At 42.9% G+C, this 15,009-nt stretch overlaps 1 protein-coding gene across 1 annotated transcript in view; it reads left to right on the top strand.

Annotated features, from left to right (window-relative positions):
- LOC308101105 (signal-induced proliferation-associated 1-like protein 2) overlaps positions 1-15,009 on the top strand; it is a 122,877-nt gene that overhangs the window by 52,107 nt on the left and 55,761 nt on the right. Inside the window, 4 exon segments of the mRNA XM_080450441.1 lie at positions 1,798-1,931; positions 4,796-4,984; positions 13,655-13,829; positions 14,347-14,450. Coding sequence (XP_080306567.1) covers positions 1,798-1,931; positions 4,796-4,984; positions 13,655-13,829; positions 14,347-14,450 — 602 coding nt within the window.

Below are 15,009 nucleotides of genomic sequence, written 5' to 3'. Positions count from 1 at the left end.
TTCCGCCTCATGGAGCATTTCCCATCAGCCCCAATGTGCCCGACAAGCCTCGCATTCCTCAAATACTTTGTCCATATTTTTGCTGCTACGGTTCATATATTATTCATGTCGATATGCCCTCCACCCCATTGTTGAGAGGGTACACTGATACCAGCCAGTGTATTGACATGGCACGCCCCGGATGGGGCCTGGCCCCTCTTTTTTGGAAGTCTGAGATGCTTTCAGATCGTCTGTGCCCCGAATCCCCTGGTGAGGTTTTCTTTTGTTGTGGGCTGTCTGAATCCTGGGGTCTTTCTCCCTGGCTTTAGCCTGGATTATAGGGCTGTTTGCTTTAGGCACCGCTGTGCCTACGCAAAGCCCTGCTCCTGTCCATGCCCCCCCCCCCCCCCTCTCCTATGCTATGCACACACCCCACCCTGTGCACTCTCACTCCTGGATAGTTGAAGAGAAAGGGAGCAAACAGGTTTATTTTCATCCCATTGTCAATTGACTGTAATGTATGTCTTGTCCTATCTCGGTTATTGTTTATTGTTTCACAGATATCAGTGACCATCAGAAGGCTTACACAGAAAAGTCCTCACTCGATCCATACATTTGTACAAACATTGAGGATGTCACTGTTGTACAATATTGTGTGTGGTGCTGTCTGTCTGTCTGTCTGTCTGTCTGTCTGTCTGTCTGTCTGTCTGTCTGTCTGTCTGTCTGTCTGTCTGTCTGTCTGTCTGTCTGTCTGTCTGTCTGTCTGTCTGTCTGTCTGACTGTCTGTCTGTCTCTTCAAGATCTGAATAACTGATGAAGTGTTACGTATTAAAGCTGTGATTGAATAACAAATCAAATAGAGTGCTTTCATGTTGATAAGCGCTGCATCTGAACAAATGTCACACTGTAAAACCTTTAACAAATCCTCAGATCCTAAATGAAATGAGCATTACCTCAGTTCTTTTAAATGTTGTTGCCATAACAAAAGAAAATGAGGTCAAATCAGCCACAGGAGGGGGGCTTCTAATCTGAAGTGGAACCCCACTGCTCTCCGTAATCAGGGATCAACAAATCTGCCAGAGGACAGGGCCAGGCGTCTTGAAACCATTTGCACTTTTAATCATTTATCAATTATAAGAATCTCTGTCTTGTCTGTCTTTCTGACTTTCACATATCACGATAACCTTTCATCCGATCGATTTCACACTTTGCCGGGTATATTGCTGAGGACCTAAGGGAGAGCTGCAGTGTGAAGTCGATTGGACGAGCGATTCTCGAGAAACGCCGCAAGCAGCCATTCTTCGGTTTCCGAGAACGCCGCAAGCAGCCATACCGCGGTTCTCGACAACGCTGCAAAGCAGCACTTCCGCAGCGGCCAAGCAATCACCCCACTCCAAATGGGGCACGTGTTACGAACAGCCACGCACTCTGAATGGGCACGCCCCCCAACAACGCTGCAAATAGCAATAGCGGGAGCGAAGAAATCGCCCAATTCTGGACGGAATGCGCATACCAGACAGGCACTGCAAGGGGAGGCACACATAGAATTTTAGAGATGGTCATTTGATAGATAACTGATCACAGATGCTTGTTCTTTATCTTCCAGCATTACAGTGTGCTCTGTTTTATGGTTAATTTTCACAGCTCCATAATATTTTTATGAACCGGAGTTTCTTTTCTCATCTCAGTGAACTGGATTTCTCAATATTAAATCCCACGTACAAGGTCATGTTTTTTTTTGTGTGTGTGTGTCTTTTTTTCATGAGAACCATTTCCTCTATGTTTGTTTAATTCTAAGCGGACTTGTTCTCCCTGCAGAGCATCAGAACTATTTTGGGGTAGATGAGAACCTGGGCCCAGTGGCAGTCAGCATCCGCAGGGAGAAACTGGAAGAGGGGAAGGAGAAAGATGGAATGCAGCACAACTACCGGGTCACCTTCAGAACCAGCCAGGTAAATTGTGTTCTAATTATGCTCTACTTTCACTGCTGTCGTGTGTTTTATAAGGAAATAAACAACATATAACAAAGGTTAACCACTTTCAACCTGGCATTCCTCTTTTGGGCATGTCATTATGGGCAAAACAAAAGAAGCAAAAACAGCAAATCTACAAGCTCACATCGTTTGGCATTGCATACAGCTTGTACTGTACATTTTCTTAAGTGCTTTTCAATTTAGACCTGATATGAGGCCGATTCTAAAATCTTCTAAATCTTGACCTAAGTTTTCTGGAAAAAAAAAAATATATATATATGTTGCTATATACAGCAACAGCTAATGTTACACAAAGGTGTTCCTGGATTGAAAGGTATAACAACAAATAGGTGTCCCAGGTCTAAATGGGTTAAGCGCTTTGTTAATCCTAGTTTAATCAGTATATCTATTCTTATTTCTTCATTAATACATTTAAACTGAAGATGTGACTGTGTGTGTACACCATCAAATCCTTTAAACCTGCCATGTACCTCTCTCTCCCCTGACTCCCTCTGACCTTCTATATTCTCCATCTCAATAAAGGCATTTATAAAAAAAAGTGGGACTGGACTGCCCTTCCTTCCTCTCTGGTTATTAAAAATAGATTTCAGTAGTTTCGTCCGCTCACTGTGAGAGGAAACGGTAGCTGGTGGTGATTTCGTCTTATTATAACCTGCGCTCCCAGCTCCACTGGAGAATAAGCTCTCAAAGGACAATATTGCTGGTAGAGATGGAAATCTAATCCTGCCTGGGTTTTGGACTGGCACTGGTTTAGGTTAAGCTCAACAGCAGAGCTTGGTTAAGCAGTGCAAGAGTGCAGGAATGTTTAAGGAGTAACCGAAAAAACAACAAGTGGTGACTTCTCTCTCTCTCTTTTCTCCTTTCTCCTCTCCCCTCTCTCTCCACTCTGTCCTCCCTCCCCTTTCTCCTCTCTCTCTCCTTGGTGGCAAAATTAATCCATTAAGACCGGGAACGCATCTGTGTCATTTTTAAGATTTCTTTGGGCTATTCAAAAATAGCAGATATGCAAGCTCATAGCTCGGCACCGAGTGCCGCGCTACGAGCTTGTAGATCTGCTATTTTTGAAAGAATCCTGAAAATGTGTGCAAATCTTTGAATATATATACTTTTTAAAGCGAACATTTGTAACTCAAATCTTTGCTTCTGGCGGTCCCTGGTACCAGATATTTGACAAATGTTCGCTTTAAAAATTCAAAGATTTGCACAAATCTTTTGAGCAAATTCAAAGATTTGCAAAAAAAAAATGTTTAGCAAATTCAAAGATTTGCCCAAAATTCAAAGATTTGCGCAACTTTGTGCAAATTCAAAGATTTGCCCAAAATTCAAAGATTTGCGCAACTTTGTGCAAATTCAAAGATTTGCACAAATATTTTTTCAAAAATATCAGATCTACAAGCTCATAGCGCTGCGCTCACTCGGTGAGCTTGTAGATCTGCTATTTTTGAATAGCCAACGACGTCTTAAAATGACACAGATGTGTTCCCGGTCTTAATGGATTAAGGAGGTCAGTGGTTTGGAGCTGTGTGACTCAGTCAGTCAGTCATGCAAACACTGATGCAGTCTATCTTATACGGTTTGATACAGTAGTTCACCAACACATCACACATCGTACGTTGGACAAGCAGCACGCACGTGGGTGTGTGCACACGCAGGCACATACAATGCCAGTAAATCACGTACAGTATAGCCTCGACACACACACACACACACAAACAGTCGGTCCCTCATGTGCAGAAAGCTCCCATTGATTGATGCCGGGTGGTCGTATCCTCTGAATAATTCAGGTGAGACAGATGCACCAGGCAGAGAAATGTCACTGATATTAAATGCCAGTCTTGGTTTGAAGCACCGCTCTCCAGATAAAGGCGTGTTATCTGGGTCATGCTAGCCCTGCGAGTAACACCGCATACAGTGTTTCAACTCCCCAATCACTAGAAAGTCTATCTGCATGAACTCATGCAAATCTCTCTCTCTCTCTCTCGGCCCTCCCCTCCTCCCTGAGACTGGAAACTAGTCTGCCTTTCAGCGTGCATCTCTGTCAGAGAGCCATTGACTATGCTTGCAAACATGCCCATAGGCTTTGCAGACACTCTATGAAATTATTTAAGGAAACGCGGCGGAGTGTGCTGTAGCACGATGGGGGGTTTATGAAGAAAATCAGAAGCGGTTCAGATCAACTATTACTGACACATTCATGGTCTGAACAGTAAAATGCTGCTTAACACCGTCTGTACAGTTAGGCCAGCTCAATTATTTATCAGATGAGTGCCTAATGTTGTCCGGTGGAGCCGGTAATGGCGCTATTGGCCTATAATAATATCTCATGAGGATGTTATGACTGCATTATATCAGCCTACATATCTGCCTTGTGTGATCCATGTTGTGCCTTATTATTCAGCATTTCAGCACCGTCTGCTTTGGCATTGCCACCTACTGTACAGTATCAAGTGTCCTAACCGACACTGGGGTCTAAATTTCATAATGGAAGAGTAGGGAAAACACCACTGCAGATATGTAGGTGTATTGTATAAACATACAGTACTCAGCCACACACACAGATGGTTAAAATAACATTGTATTCATTCAAATAAGTTTTGAAGATTATAATATAATAAATGAAATAATAAATAAATAAATGAGATTTAAATTAAAGTAAAATAAGAATACTTTTGTTCATTGAGTCAAGAACTTACTGACTGTGACACAGAGGCGCAAGGACAGCAGAACCTTGGATACTTTACAAAGGAACAGTACCAGTCATGCAATAGGCAGTATAGGTATAATTAACGGAATCAATCTTCACATTCTGTCTGTCCTCATAGCTCACAACGCTCCGTGGGGCCATCCTGGAAGATGCTGTTCCGTCCACAGCGAGACATGGTACAGCCCGGGGACTGCCACTAAAGGAGGTGCTGGAGTATGTGATCCCGGAGCTCAATATCCAGTGTCTACGGCTGTCCCTCAATTCCCCCAAGGTCCCGGAACAGCTCCTCAAGCTGGACGAGCAAGGGGTGAGTAACACCATGTTGGCTCGTAGCGTTCACGTGGATTTATGGTGACCACAGACTGTACTGTCATCTTATCAGCATCCCAGACAAAATGTCCACGTCTCTACAAAAACATTTGTCGTTGAACTATGGTTTGACATCTTAGATCGTTCAGTTGGACAGCGCCACTTACACCCGTCTACAAGCCGGTCCACTTATTTTCAGTTCTGACAGAGTTCTCAGTGTCCGAAATTATGAGCCACGTAGCTTTTGGTACAATGATAGCAGATACCAATACATACAAAAATAAAGGTACGGTCATTGTTTGTATTAACCAATTAAGACCAGGAAAGCCTATGTTGTTATACCGTTAAAACCGGGAAAGCATCTGTGTCGTTTTAGATGTTGCTGTGTATATAGCAACATGATTAAAAAAAATTCCCCCTTAGGTTAGGATTTAGAGGGTGTTTTTTAAATCAGCCTCAGGTCTAAATGGGTTAACAGAAACTGCTTTACCCTGAAAATGCCATGTTTTGTCCTCTCAAGGCAAAACATTGCCTGGCATACATTGTCTGACATAGTTCATGGCTTCTTCGTCACAGACTCAATTCAACTCAAAGTCTGACAAGGTAGCTAATCATGATTTGAACTGCTTTCCACTGCAGAGGATGACAGGAGTTTAACATGTAGGACGGCCAAGGTGCACTGCCAGGGTGACTCTCTGGTGTCTTTGTCTGGGTCATGGCATAATGTCTAAGATTTGGCTGAGCACAGCCCTCCTACTCATTCCCACAGTTTCACATATTGGATGCTGCCGCATACAACCTGGTTCAAGGGCACCTTGTTGGGTTCCTGGGTGGTTTTGAATCCACAATCTAGCAATAAGGAGTCTCCTTTCGCTAACCCTAATCGATGGAGGTATTTCGATCTATTGGTGTTACTTTGTGAAAATTTACATCATCTGTAGGATAACACTACTGGGGCAAAGCTTATGTTGGGATGGCAGGAGCCGGTGTGCCATCTGCGGGGTGCCTGTCAACACTGCTTAAGATATTCACTGCCTCCCAGGTGGACGCAAAGGACAAGCCAATATCACACTTAAATAGAATCAATATGAATGCCTGGCTCACAGTAGTGGCCATCGATTTCTCTGACATGCTTTTTCTGCTGAAAGGACACTCAGATACAGACTCAGTATAACATCTATTTTCACAACGTATTTCATCAGGGAGCAGCCGAGTTGATATCATGCCTGGATGGCTGAGGACGCCATCTTCTATTATCCTTTGTTTCAATGTAACGGTAATGGAAATGAGAGATAAAGCTACTCCATATTCACAGTACAGTAGAAGAATATTCATTAATTGTATGATCTTAAGCCCTTTAATTTCTCATCGAGCGAAATAGCAAGATAGAAAAGTGTGTGTGTGTGTGTGTGTGTGTGTGTGTGTGTGTGTGTGTGTGTGTGTGTGTGTGTGTGTGTGTGTGTGGGGGTGTGTGTGTGTGTGTGTGTGTGTGTGTGTGTCTGTGTGTGTGTTACTGTAGAGCTTGTCTAACTATCAGAGAATCGCTGGATTATTAACGTAATTGCATTCGTTAGCTTGGCCCATCCCTCCGTCTGACAAGGGACAGGCTCTTATAATGGAATGTGTCAACTATGTCCCTCTTGCACGTCCAGATCTTTTTAACACACTGCTACTCTCTCTCTCTCTCACACACACACACACACACACACACACACACACACACACACACACACACACACACACACACACACACACACACACACACACACACACACACACACACACACATGCTCACATGCCCACTGTAAGCGAGTTTAGTGACCATCCTTAGCGGATCTGGATGACAGCCTTTCTAACTCACAATCCCAAAGCCAATTATCTGCATCAATCAGCTCCACACGTGGTTCGAGGAAGGTCTGTCTGCAAGACCCTACTGTATGTGGTTCATGTTTTATGTAGTCGCTGTCGGGCACAAACCTTGTATGTCAGAGAAACATTACATATCAGTAAATTGAAAAAAAAAAAGAACCTGTGTTTCAATGGATCCAGAAAGAACCTGTGTTTCAATGGATCCAGTGTAGTTATTATTTTGGTCACAAACTCTTGATAAGACAGTAATTTCCATTGGTTAAATATTTGTAAAACCCACAGACAGACTTAATCACTTTCAACCTGTCGTCCCTATTTTGGACATGTCCTTTTTCATAAAAATGTGTTCTTGCGATCTACATGCGCACGATGTGTCTCTTCGCAATGCATTGTGAGCTTGCAGACCGGCTATTTTCGAACACTGTCATACGACAAAGTATTATTAAGGGCATTAGTTTATGGAAGAAGATGAAGTACAGTATGGATATACAAGGTTTTTCATGATGTGAGGGTTTGTTCATCATAGTGAACAACTATTCTCCCATCTTGCCTACGACATGAGAGGCTGTCTGGACTGATACTTTACAACCTGAGACATGGAGAGAAATGAACGTAGAGTGGAATTCATCTGTGAAACCTGGAGCTCTTTGTGAACGAGCTATGGAGGAGGCGAGACTTGAAGCCGTTCCAACTGGCACTTTACCTCAGAGACCTAAAAACCAAACACCCCGTAGCCGCCAGTCTTATATTTGCACATTGGTATTTTCGTATACGCTTCTGTTTGAATCATTAATGCAATGCCGACCGTGCCAGTGTCAGGCACCCCATAATCTAAAGTTTTGGGTCAAGCTTTCAGCACCCAGCTAATGTGTTTGTGTGGGGAAGTTGAGATTCGACAGGAAGAATTCTTAGATCTCATAAAGCGATGAGAACATGAGAGTGCTTTGGCAGACCTATTTAGTTTGAGTGTGGAATTCAGCTCCGAAACTTAACTGAACTGTGTGTGTATTGCATGCATATTATACCCGTGCAAGAGCATGTGTGCATGCCAAGTCGTTCTCCGAGGCCAGGGAAAAGAAAGGACACCTGCTGAGTGAGACGTTCCTGGAGCGATTATGGTCCACAGTCGCCATGAACCAGCTCTGCACAGATGCCCCCCCCCCCCCCAAAAAAAAGAAGCGTAATAGATTACTGTGTTGTAATGGTCCATGACTGTAACAAGAGCACATGGCATGTGTGGATGTATTTTAGATCACATTTTAGATTGGTGTGAAATGGCTACATACTGGACTGGACTGGGAAAAGCACATTTGGCAGGTAATCAGATTTTGAGATGTGATTTTAGATGGCGAGCCATAGAAATCGCAGAGAATGGCACCGACCAGAACATCTGTTAAGACTATTCAAAAGCTGGAAGAATGACAGAATGATTGTCATCTGAATAGTAACACATTTCACCAAATATGTTAAGCTGTCAAAGAGTTTGGATTGTGGTACAAAAGCAATCAAAGATCAGTGGTGGTTGTAATATAGGTTAAGGGGAATACTCCCATGACTCCCATGCTGTTATGTTATATATAAATGATGTTTTGTTTTGTTTTTTATTTCATATAGATCAGTGCAGAGAGACAGGAAACAGAGAGACAGATGTGAGAGACAAGTCGGGTCAAATTCGAACCCGGGTCTTATTTTGCAATAGTGTAATATTGGTCTGTTCTGCTCGTGGCTGCTGTTCGGAACGGGTGCCTAATTGGAGTGGGTCGGTTCTGGATAACCGCTCATCCGGTCAACTTTACACTCAAGACTGCACTTCACTGGGTCCTTAGCAATACAAGTGTGGGATCAATTGGATGAGCGTTTATCAAGTTATGCAGAGTTATAAGACGAGCCCAAACATGACCAAACGTGCATACATACATACATACATACATACATACATACATACATACATACATACATACATACATACATACATACATACATACATACATACATACATACATACATACATACATACATACATACATACATACATACATACATACATACATACATACATACATACATACATACATACATACAGAGATTCCTGGAATTTATAGATAGCCCACAGAGTCTATTTTGGCACGTTGCTGCATACCAGCCTAAAGTACAGCCATCACAATAGATATCTGCACGAAGTAGTACAAACAGCAGGCAGGGTTTAGGAGACTGTGTTTGTGGCCTCGGGGCTCGTACTGTATGGGCACACACTGCAGTACAGACAAAAGTCAGTGATGTTGTGTAACACACTTGGCTCAGGACACTGCTGTATCTCTGAGGTTTTGTCTCGGCGCTGTCCGAAGGGACCGTCGTTCCCATTTCCCTCTCCCCTCATTAGGTCCCTTTCCATCTCCATACTATATAAAGTCCACTTAGGTTTTTCATTATGGAGGGCAGGTTTCCACTGCCTCCAGGCAGCAATGGACACAGAGAGGATGAGGGAGAGAATGGAGTACAGGGAGAAAACGGTCAGCTTATATCCAGCTCTTCAGACTGCCATACAATAAGTCCATTAGATGGGATATCTTTGCCTTTCTCATAATGATATAATGGCCACTTCCCCTTCTCCCATATTCTTTATCCTGTGGTGCTGAGCCGAACTACATCAAAAGCACTTCAGAGAATATCAGGCAAATCATCCTATATTAAATTTGGCTTATGTGGCTTTCACATTTCAATGTTAACGGGTGCGATTGGTCCCAAGAGGTGACATATTACGTCATGTCCCACTCACGTTAACAAGGTTATCGGGTGCGAATTCACACACTTTGTGACACGCCCATATATGGAGACCACTGGAAACATCTAGTGGCAAAAATACACTCATTAGGAAAGTATACAAATAAGTGCATAGTCTAAGTACAATATACAAAGAAATTACTGGGTATGTACAAAAAGTTGACTTTATAGCTTTATTTTACATTCCTAATACTGTACATGTTTAGTACACATAATGTACGAAATAACTACAATGACAGAACATGGTGCATCGTACTTTATTATATCCATGAACCAAAGCTACGGTAGATTGTGTATAATTAGAAAGTTATTTCCTGGTACTTGTTTCTTACTTGGCGTGTGCTAAACATGTATTAGAACTCTAAACTAAAGCCATGCACATTTCCCAATAAATACCAAGCACTTTCTTAGTATATATACTATGTATGAATATAATGTAGTCTACCTTTATATCGTTGGATAGAACACATTTCATGTAAGTGCAAATGTACAGTGACAATAACAACAATTTAATAGTACTGTGTTCCAAAAAAATAAAAGAGTCATGGCATTTTAATCATATGGTTACCAAGCATAAACGGACACTGGAAAAGTGCAAATGTATCCAAAGACGCCAGAAATACAAGGCTGTCTACATAAACACAGACTGCATTAACTATAGCTAAATCCTATAGCTATAACTAAATCATACCATAATCAATACAGAGCAACCTCCCTGACAGAATGCTTGGATTAGTTGAGTTTTTTGGAACACAGTTCAACTTCTGATATTAAGTGATTTGTGAAACAAAAAATCTGGGATTTTTGAAAGGGAAAATGTTGCAGGGGGTGAGGTTTTCATGTACTGTAGTACATTTCTTATTTGTACTTTCCTGAAACTGTAAAACTATTACAATCTAGATTCCGTAATTTCCATGGACTTGCTAGGAAATTCTGTTGCACTTATTATCCATTTGTTTTGGTTCTATTAACTATATTTAAATAATTACCATTTGATTGCCATCTGCTATCACTGTAATTATGTGGTAAGTGGAAAATAAAGGGTAAACAAATAAGAATGGTAAATGGTGCATTTATAAAGCGCCTGTAATCTGTATCCAAAGCGCTTTACATTGACCCATTCGCACACACATTCATACACCAACGGCAAACCATGCAAGGCCCTATAACCACCAATCAGGAGCAGTGTAGGGGTTCAGTTTCTTGCTCAAGGACACTTCCACACTAACCCAGGGGGAACCAGGCATTGAACTTGGATGGAACCTTCCGATTCTCAAGCAGCCACTCTACCCACTGAGCCACTGCTGCCCCAGGATTATGCACACACGCACGCACACGCACACACACACACACACACACACACACACACACACACACACACACACACACACACACACACACACACACACACACACACACACACACACACACACACACACACACACACACACACACACACACACACACACACATTCAGCCTTAATTCTTTTGAGCAGTTTGCGTGAGCAGTTTGCGTGACCAGTCTATACTGCTAGCAAAAACTGCTCATATAAATTAAGAGATCAAAATGTTCCCTTAATTCTTTTCAGCAGTATATACGTATACATACACTCATAGTTAAATACTCACACATGCGATTGGTCACTTAGGAGGAGCTTGGGGTTAAGTGAGCATGCATCGGGTATAGAGACACCATATCACAGCCTATCAGGCTGTGTCACAGGTCGCACGCCTCGATGATGTAATACCATTCACTTACTGCAGGAGCCTTAGAACATCCAGGCCTACATTGTAGTCACCATGACAACAGTGTCAGACGCACACAGTGAACGGTTAACCCATATGAGGGAGGAAAATAGACACACAGCCCAGGCAATTCCCCCTTTTTTCACACTTTAAAGATTACTTCTGGGGCTCCGGCTGCACTCACTAAGACTTTCTGTCTTTCCACATTGACCTTGTGTCAGGATGATGTGCACAGTTGAGATTATGAGGCAACAGGTCTTTTTATTATTTTATTTTACCTTTTTCCTATGTCTGGTGTCAGGGAGCTACTATAAAGCCTGATTTGTACTGCGTTGTATGACGGAAAATAACAGATTTTCAACAGAAAATCTGTTATTTTCAGTGAACATTGTAACGAGTGAGAATTTGGCTTAACACATTCACTGCCAGGGGGCAGGTTGCTTCTAGCCGTGACCTCCCATTCTCTTGTTATACCCAGTTGAAAATAGCATGTTTCGCCAAAAATACATAGTAAAAAAAAAAAGTACACAGTAGCCGAGATACAGGATTTTAATGTAATAAGTTAACCAGGAAGTGAATGTAGCAGTAAATCTTCGGATCACGTTATCTTGGGTTCTGGACGTTTATCCCCCCAAAAAATTACGGACATACGGACGTTTGAAATGACGTCTTTGGCGGTTAACGGTTGGATTTGAAAAGACGGATATATCCTTCTTTGGGGGTGTTCAGTGATGAATGATTTTACGACTTCATGGTTCAGCAGGTGGAGATACTCTTGTCCTCTCTCACTGCTCGTCTCTGCAATGTTGGTCAACACTTTAGACGCAAATTAAGATATCTCAAAACTACTGACAGGATTGCCATGGACGTTGCTGTGCACGTTCATGCTCCCCGGAGAATGAACCCTACTGATTTTTGTGACCCCACAGCCTTTCCTCTAGCACCACCCTGAGGCCATATTGTCCACTTGCACACAATATAACCCAAAATCTATTCGGTGGATTTTCACGGAACTCGCTGAGAGCATGTATGCTCTTCAGAGGATGAACCCTCACAATTTGAGGCACTTTTAAATTATGGTACTTTATTTTATTTCAGTTTTTGCTTTGTTTACAATATAGCGTACGCTAATCCTTCAGTCAATATGCTTGGAAGTAAGGAGCAGCACGGCCTCTAGGGCCAGCTAGCTGGGCTTTTATGTTGAGTTTTAATTAGGTCCTAGACGTGTCTCTTCATCCCAAACCACTGATGTGCTTAAGTTACCGAGCTGTGTTCAACTATAACACAGCTAACAGTGGAGGAGTCAATGACAAATGAAAGAAATTATATGCATGTTATTGCACAAGTCTTATAGCGAAGGATTAAAATGCAATTGATAGTAGCTTATAGAGCATACCATCCTAATCCAAGGTGATCATGTCGTATGTGTGCAATTTACCGCCTAGTCTGCAATTTATTCGCCTAGTTGTTCCACAGCTGCTCCTCGAAAGCAGCTATTAGCTCAGGTTGATTTATGCTCTACCCACAGCTTGGGAGAGGCCATATAGCTTTGCCTTTACAAAAGGGGATTTCAACTGGTTGGTTGGCAGAGGGTTTTGTGAAGGCCCTCAGTCACATTAGCTGTGGTAGGATGGAAAGTCGGAATTCATCTGCCAACATGCTGGGCAGTGTGCATGTCTGATTTATGTATGAGTGGAGTGTGTGAAAGAGATCATCTCTACAGAATAGGCTACATTGTAAAATTATGAGCGTTCATTTGACACACACAAATGAACGTTTGTACACTCTCTGTGTTACAAATTGATAAATTAACACTGAGATTTTGTCATTTTACTGTGTACTTACGATACCATGTCTGTCTGTCTGTCTGTCTGTCTGTCTGTCTGTCTGTCTGTCTGTCTGTCTGTCTGTCTGTCTGTCTGTCTGTCTGTCTGTCTGTCTGTCTGTCTGTCTGTCTGTCTGTCTGTCTGTCTGTCTATCTGTCTGAATTCATAAATTCGCTCATTCATTTTTATAGTCTATGTACAGTATGAGACCCATTGAAAATACAGTATGTTCAAAAAGCCATTAAAGTCTACTATATCTACATCACCTTTGACATCTATATAATTTTAAAGGCAATAAAAAGACATAAATCAAGAAAGTGGAACTCATTCTCGATTTATTTGGTGTCACAAATATTTACAAATACGCTCTTCCTCTGTGTGTGTGTGTGTGTGTGTGTGTGTGTGTGTGTGTGTGTGTGTGTGTGTGTGTCTGTCAATGATTCCAGCTGAGCTTCCAGCACAAGGTGGGAGTGCTGTACTGCAAGGCAGGTCAGAGCACGGAGGAGGAGATGTACAACAACGAGAGCGCCGGGCCGGCTCTGGACGAGTTCTTGGACCTGCTGGGCCAGAGGGTGCGGCTCAAAGGCTTCACCAAGTACAGAGCTCAGCTGGACAACAAGAGTAAGATAATACGCCTCATTCACATCAAAAGAACATGAATATACAGACTGTTACACTCCCAATACTTGAATAATCATTAATAATAAGAAATCATGAAGAAAAAAAACAATAACATAAAAATAATAATGCCTGCCATGTTGCTACCTGCAGTATTGTTGTGTGTGAAAACTGTCCTCCCTTGATCCTCTCTGTACTGCATTTATATTTTCATGCACGGCCAAGTCACAAAATCTGTTATTTTTGCCTTGTGGCCAAGTATAAATCACCCCTGAATGTTATCCCTCATGCATTGAAGGAGGCATGAGTTCAGCTCTGGGTTCTCCCTAGGTTGACAGAGGGAGTGTAGCGCCCAGGATTACTTAGACAATTGGCACTGGGTGAAAAAATGGGGTTCCAAAACCATGGGATTTTTTTTTTTGAAAAAAAATTAATCACCCCTGAAGTCATCATTGCATCACAAAGCTGTGGCTTTGAATGTGGCCCCCTCCATGACTATACTCCTCTCTCTGTGTTCCAGCGGACTCAACAGGCACCCATTCTCTGTACACCACCTATAAGGACTACGAGCTGATGTTCCACGTGTCCACGCTGCTCCCCTACACGCCCAACAACCGACAGCAGGTCAGTCGAGTACGATCCTCTTGTCCAAGTCCTGAGCGGCGAACTGGGCCTTGGTGTTTAGCGGTGGTGAGCCGGTCCTTCACTGTGGTAATAAGTCCCCCATGCGGCTTCCTTTTCAGGATACATCCAATCGCACCGCCTGCCAATCTTCCCCAGGGCCTCTTCTCGTTGCGGTAATAACCTATCAGTTGAAACCGCGCGCGTTACCATGGCGACGGCTCTCCGTAGTAGCTTTTTTAATCAACGCGTCCCCAGGGGCCAGACCCGGCGTGGCATTCGTCCGGGGCTCTAAATCTGTCTGTGCTAACAAGTGGGATTAATTGGATCCGGTGGCGGGCCGGGCGAGTGATGGCCCGGTGAAGCCCTGATTACGTTAAGTTCACCCCTCTCAGCCTGTGTGTGTGTGTGTGTGTGTGTGTGTGTGTGCAGCGTTGGGATGAAGGAACAGCATTTTCTACTTGATACCCTGAACGGAACCTGTGTGTGTGTGTGTGTGTGTGTGTGTGTGTGTGTGTGTGTGTGTGTGTCTACAGAGATACCACCAGCAGTAAAGATGCTA

Source organism: Gymnoscopelus braueri (assembly GCF_963280865.1).
Source record: "Gymnoscopelus braueri genome assembly, chromosome: 14".
Taxonomy (NCBI): domain Eukaryota; kingdom Metazoa; phylum Chordata; class Actinopteri; order Myctophiformes; family Myctophidae; genus Gymnoscopelus; species Gymnoscopelus braueri.
This window is presented reverse-complemented; position numbering and strand designations above follow the sequence as displayed.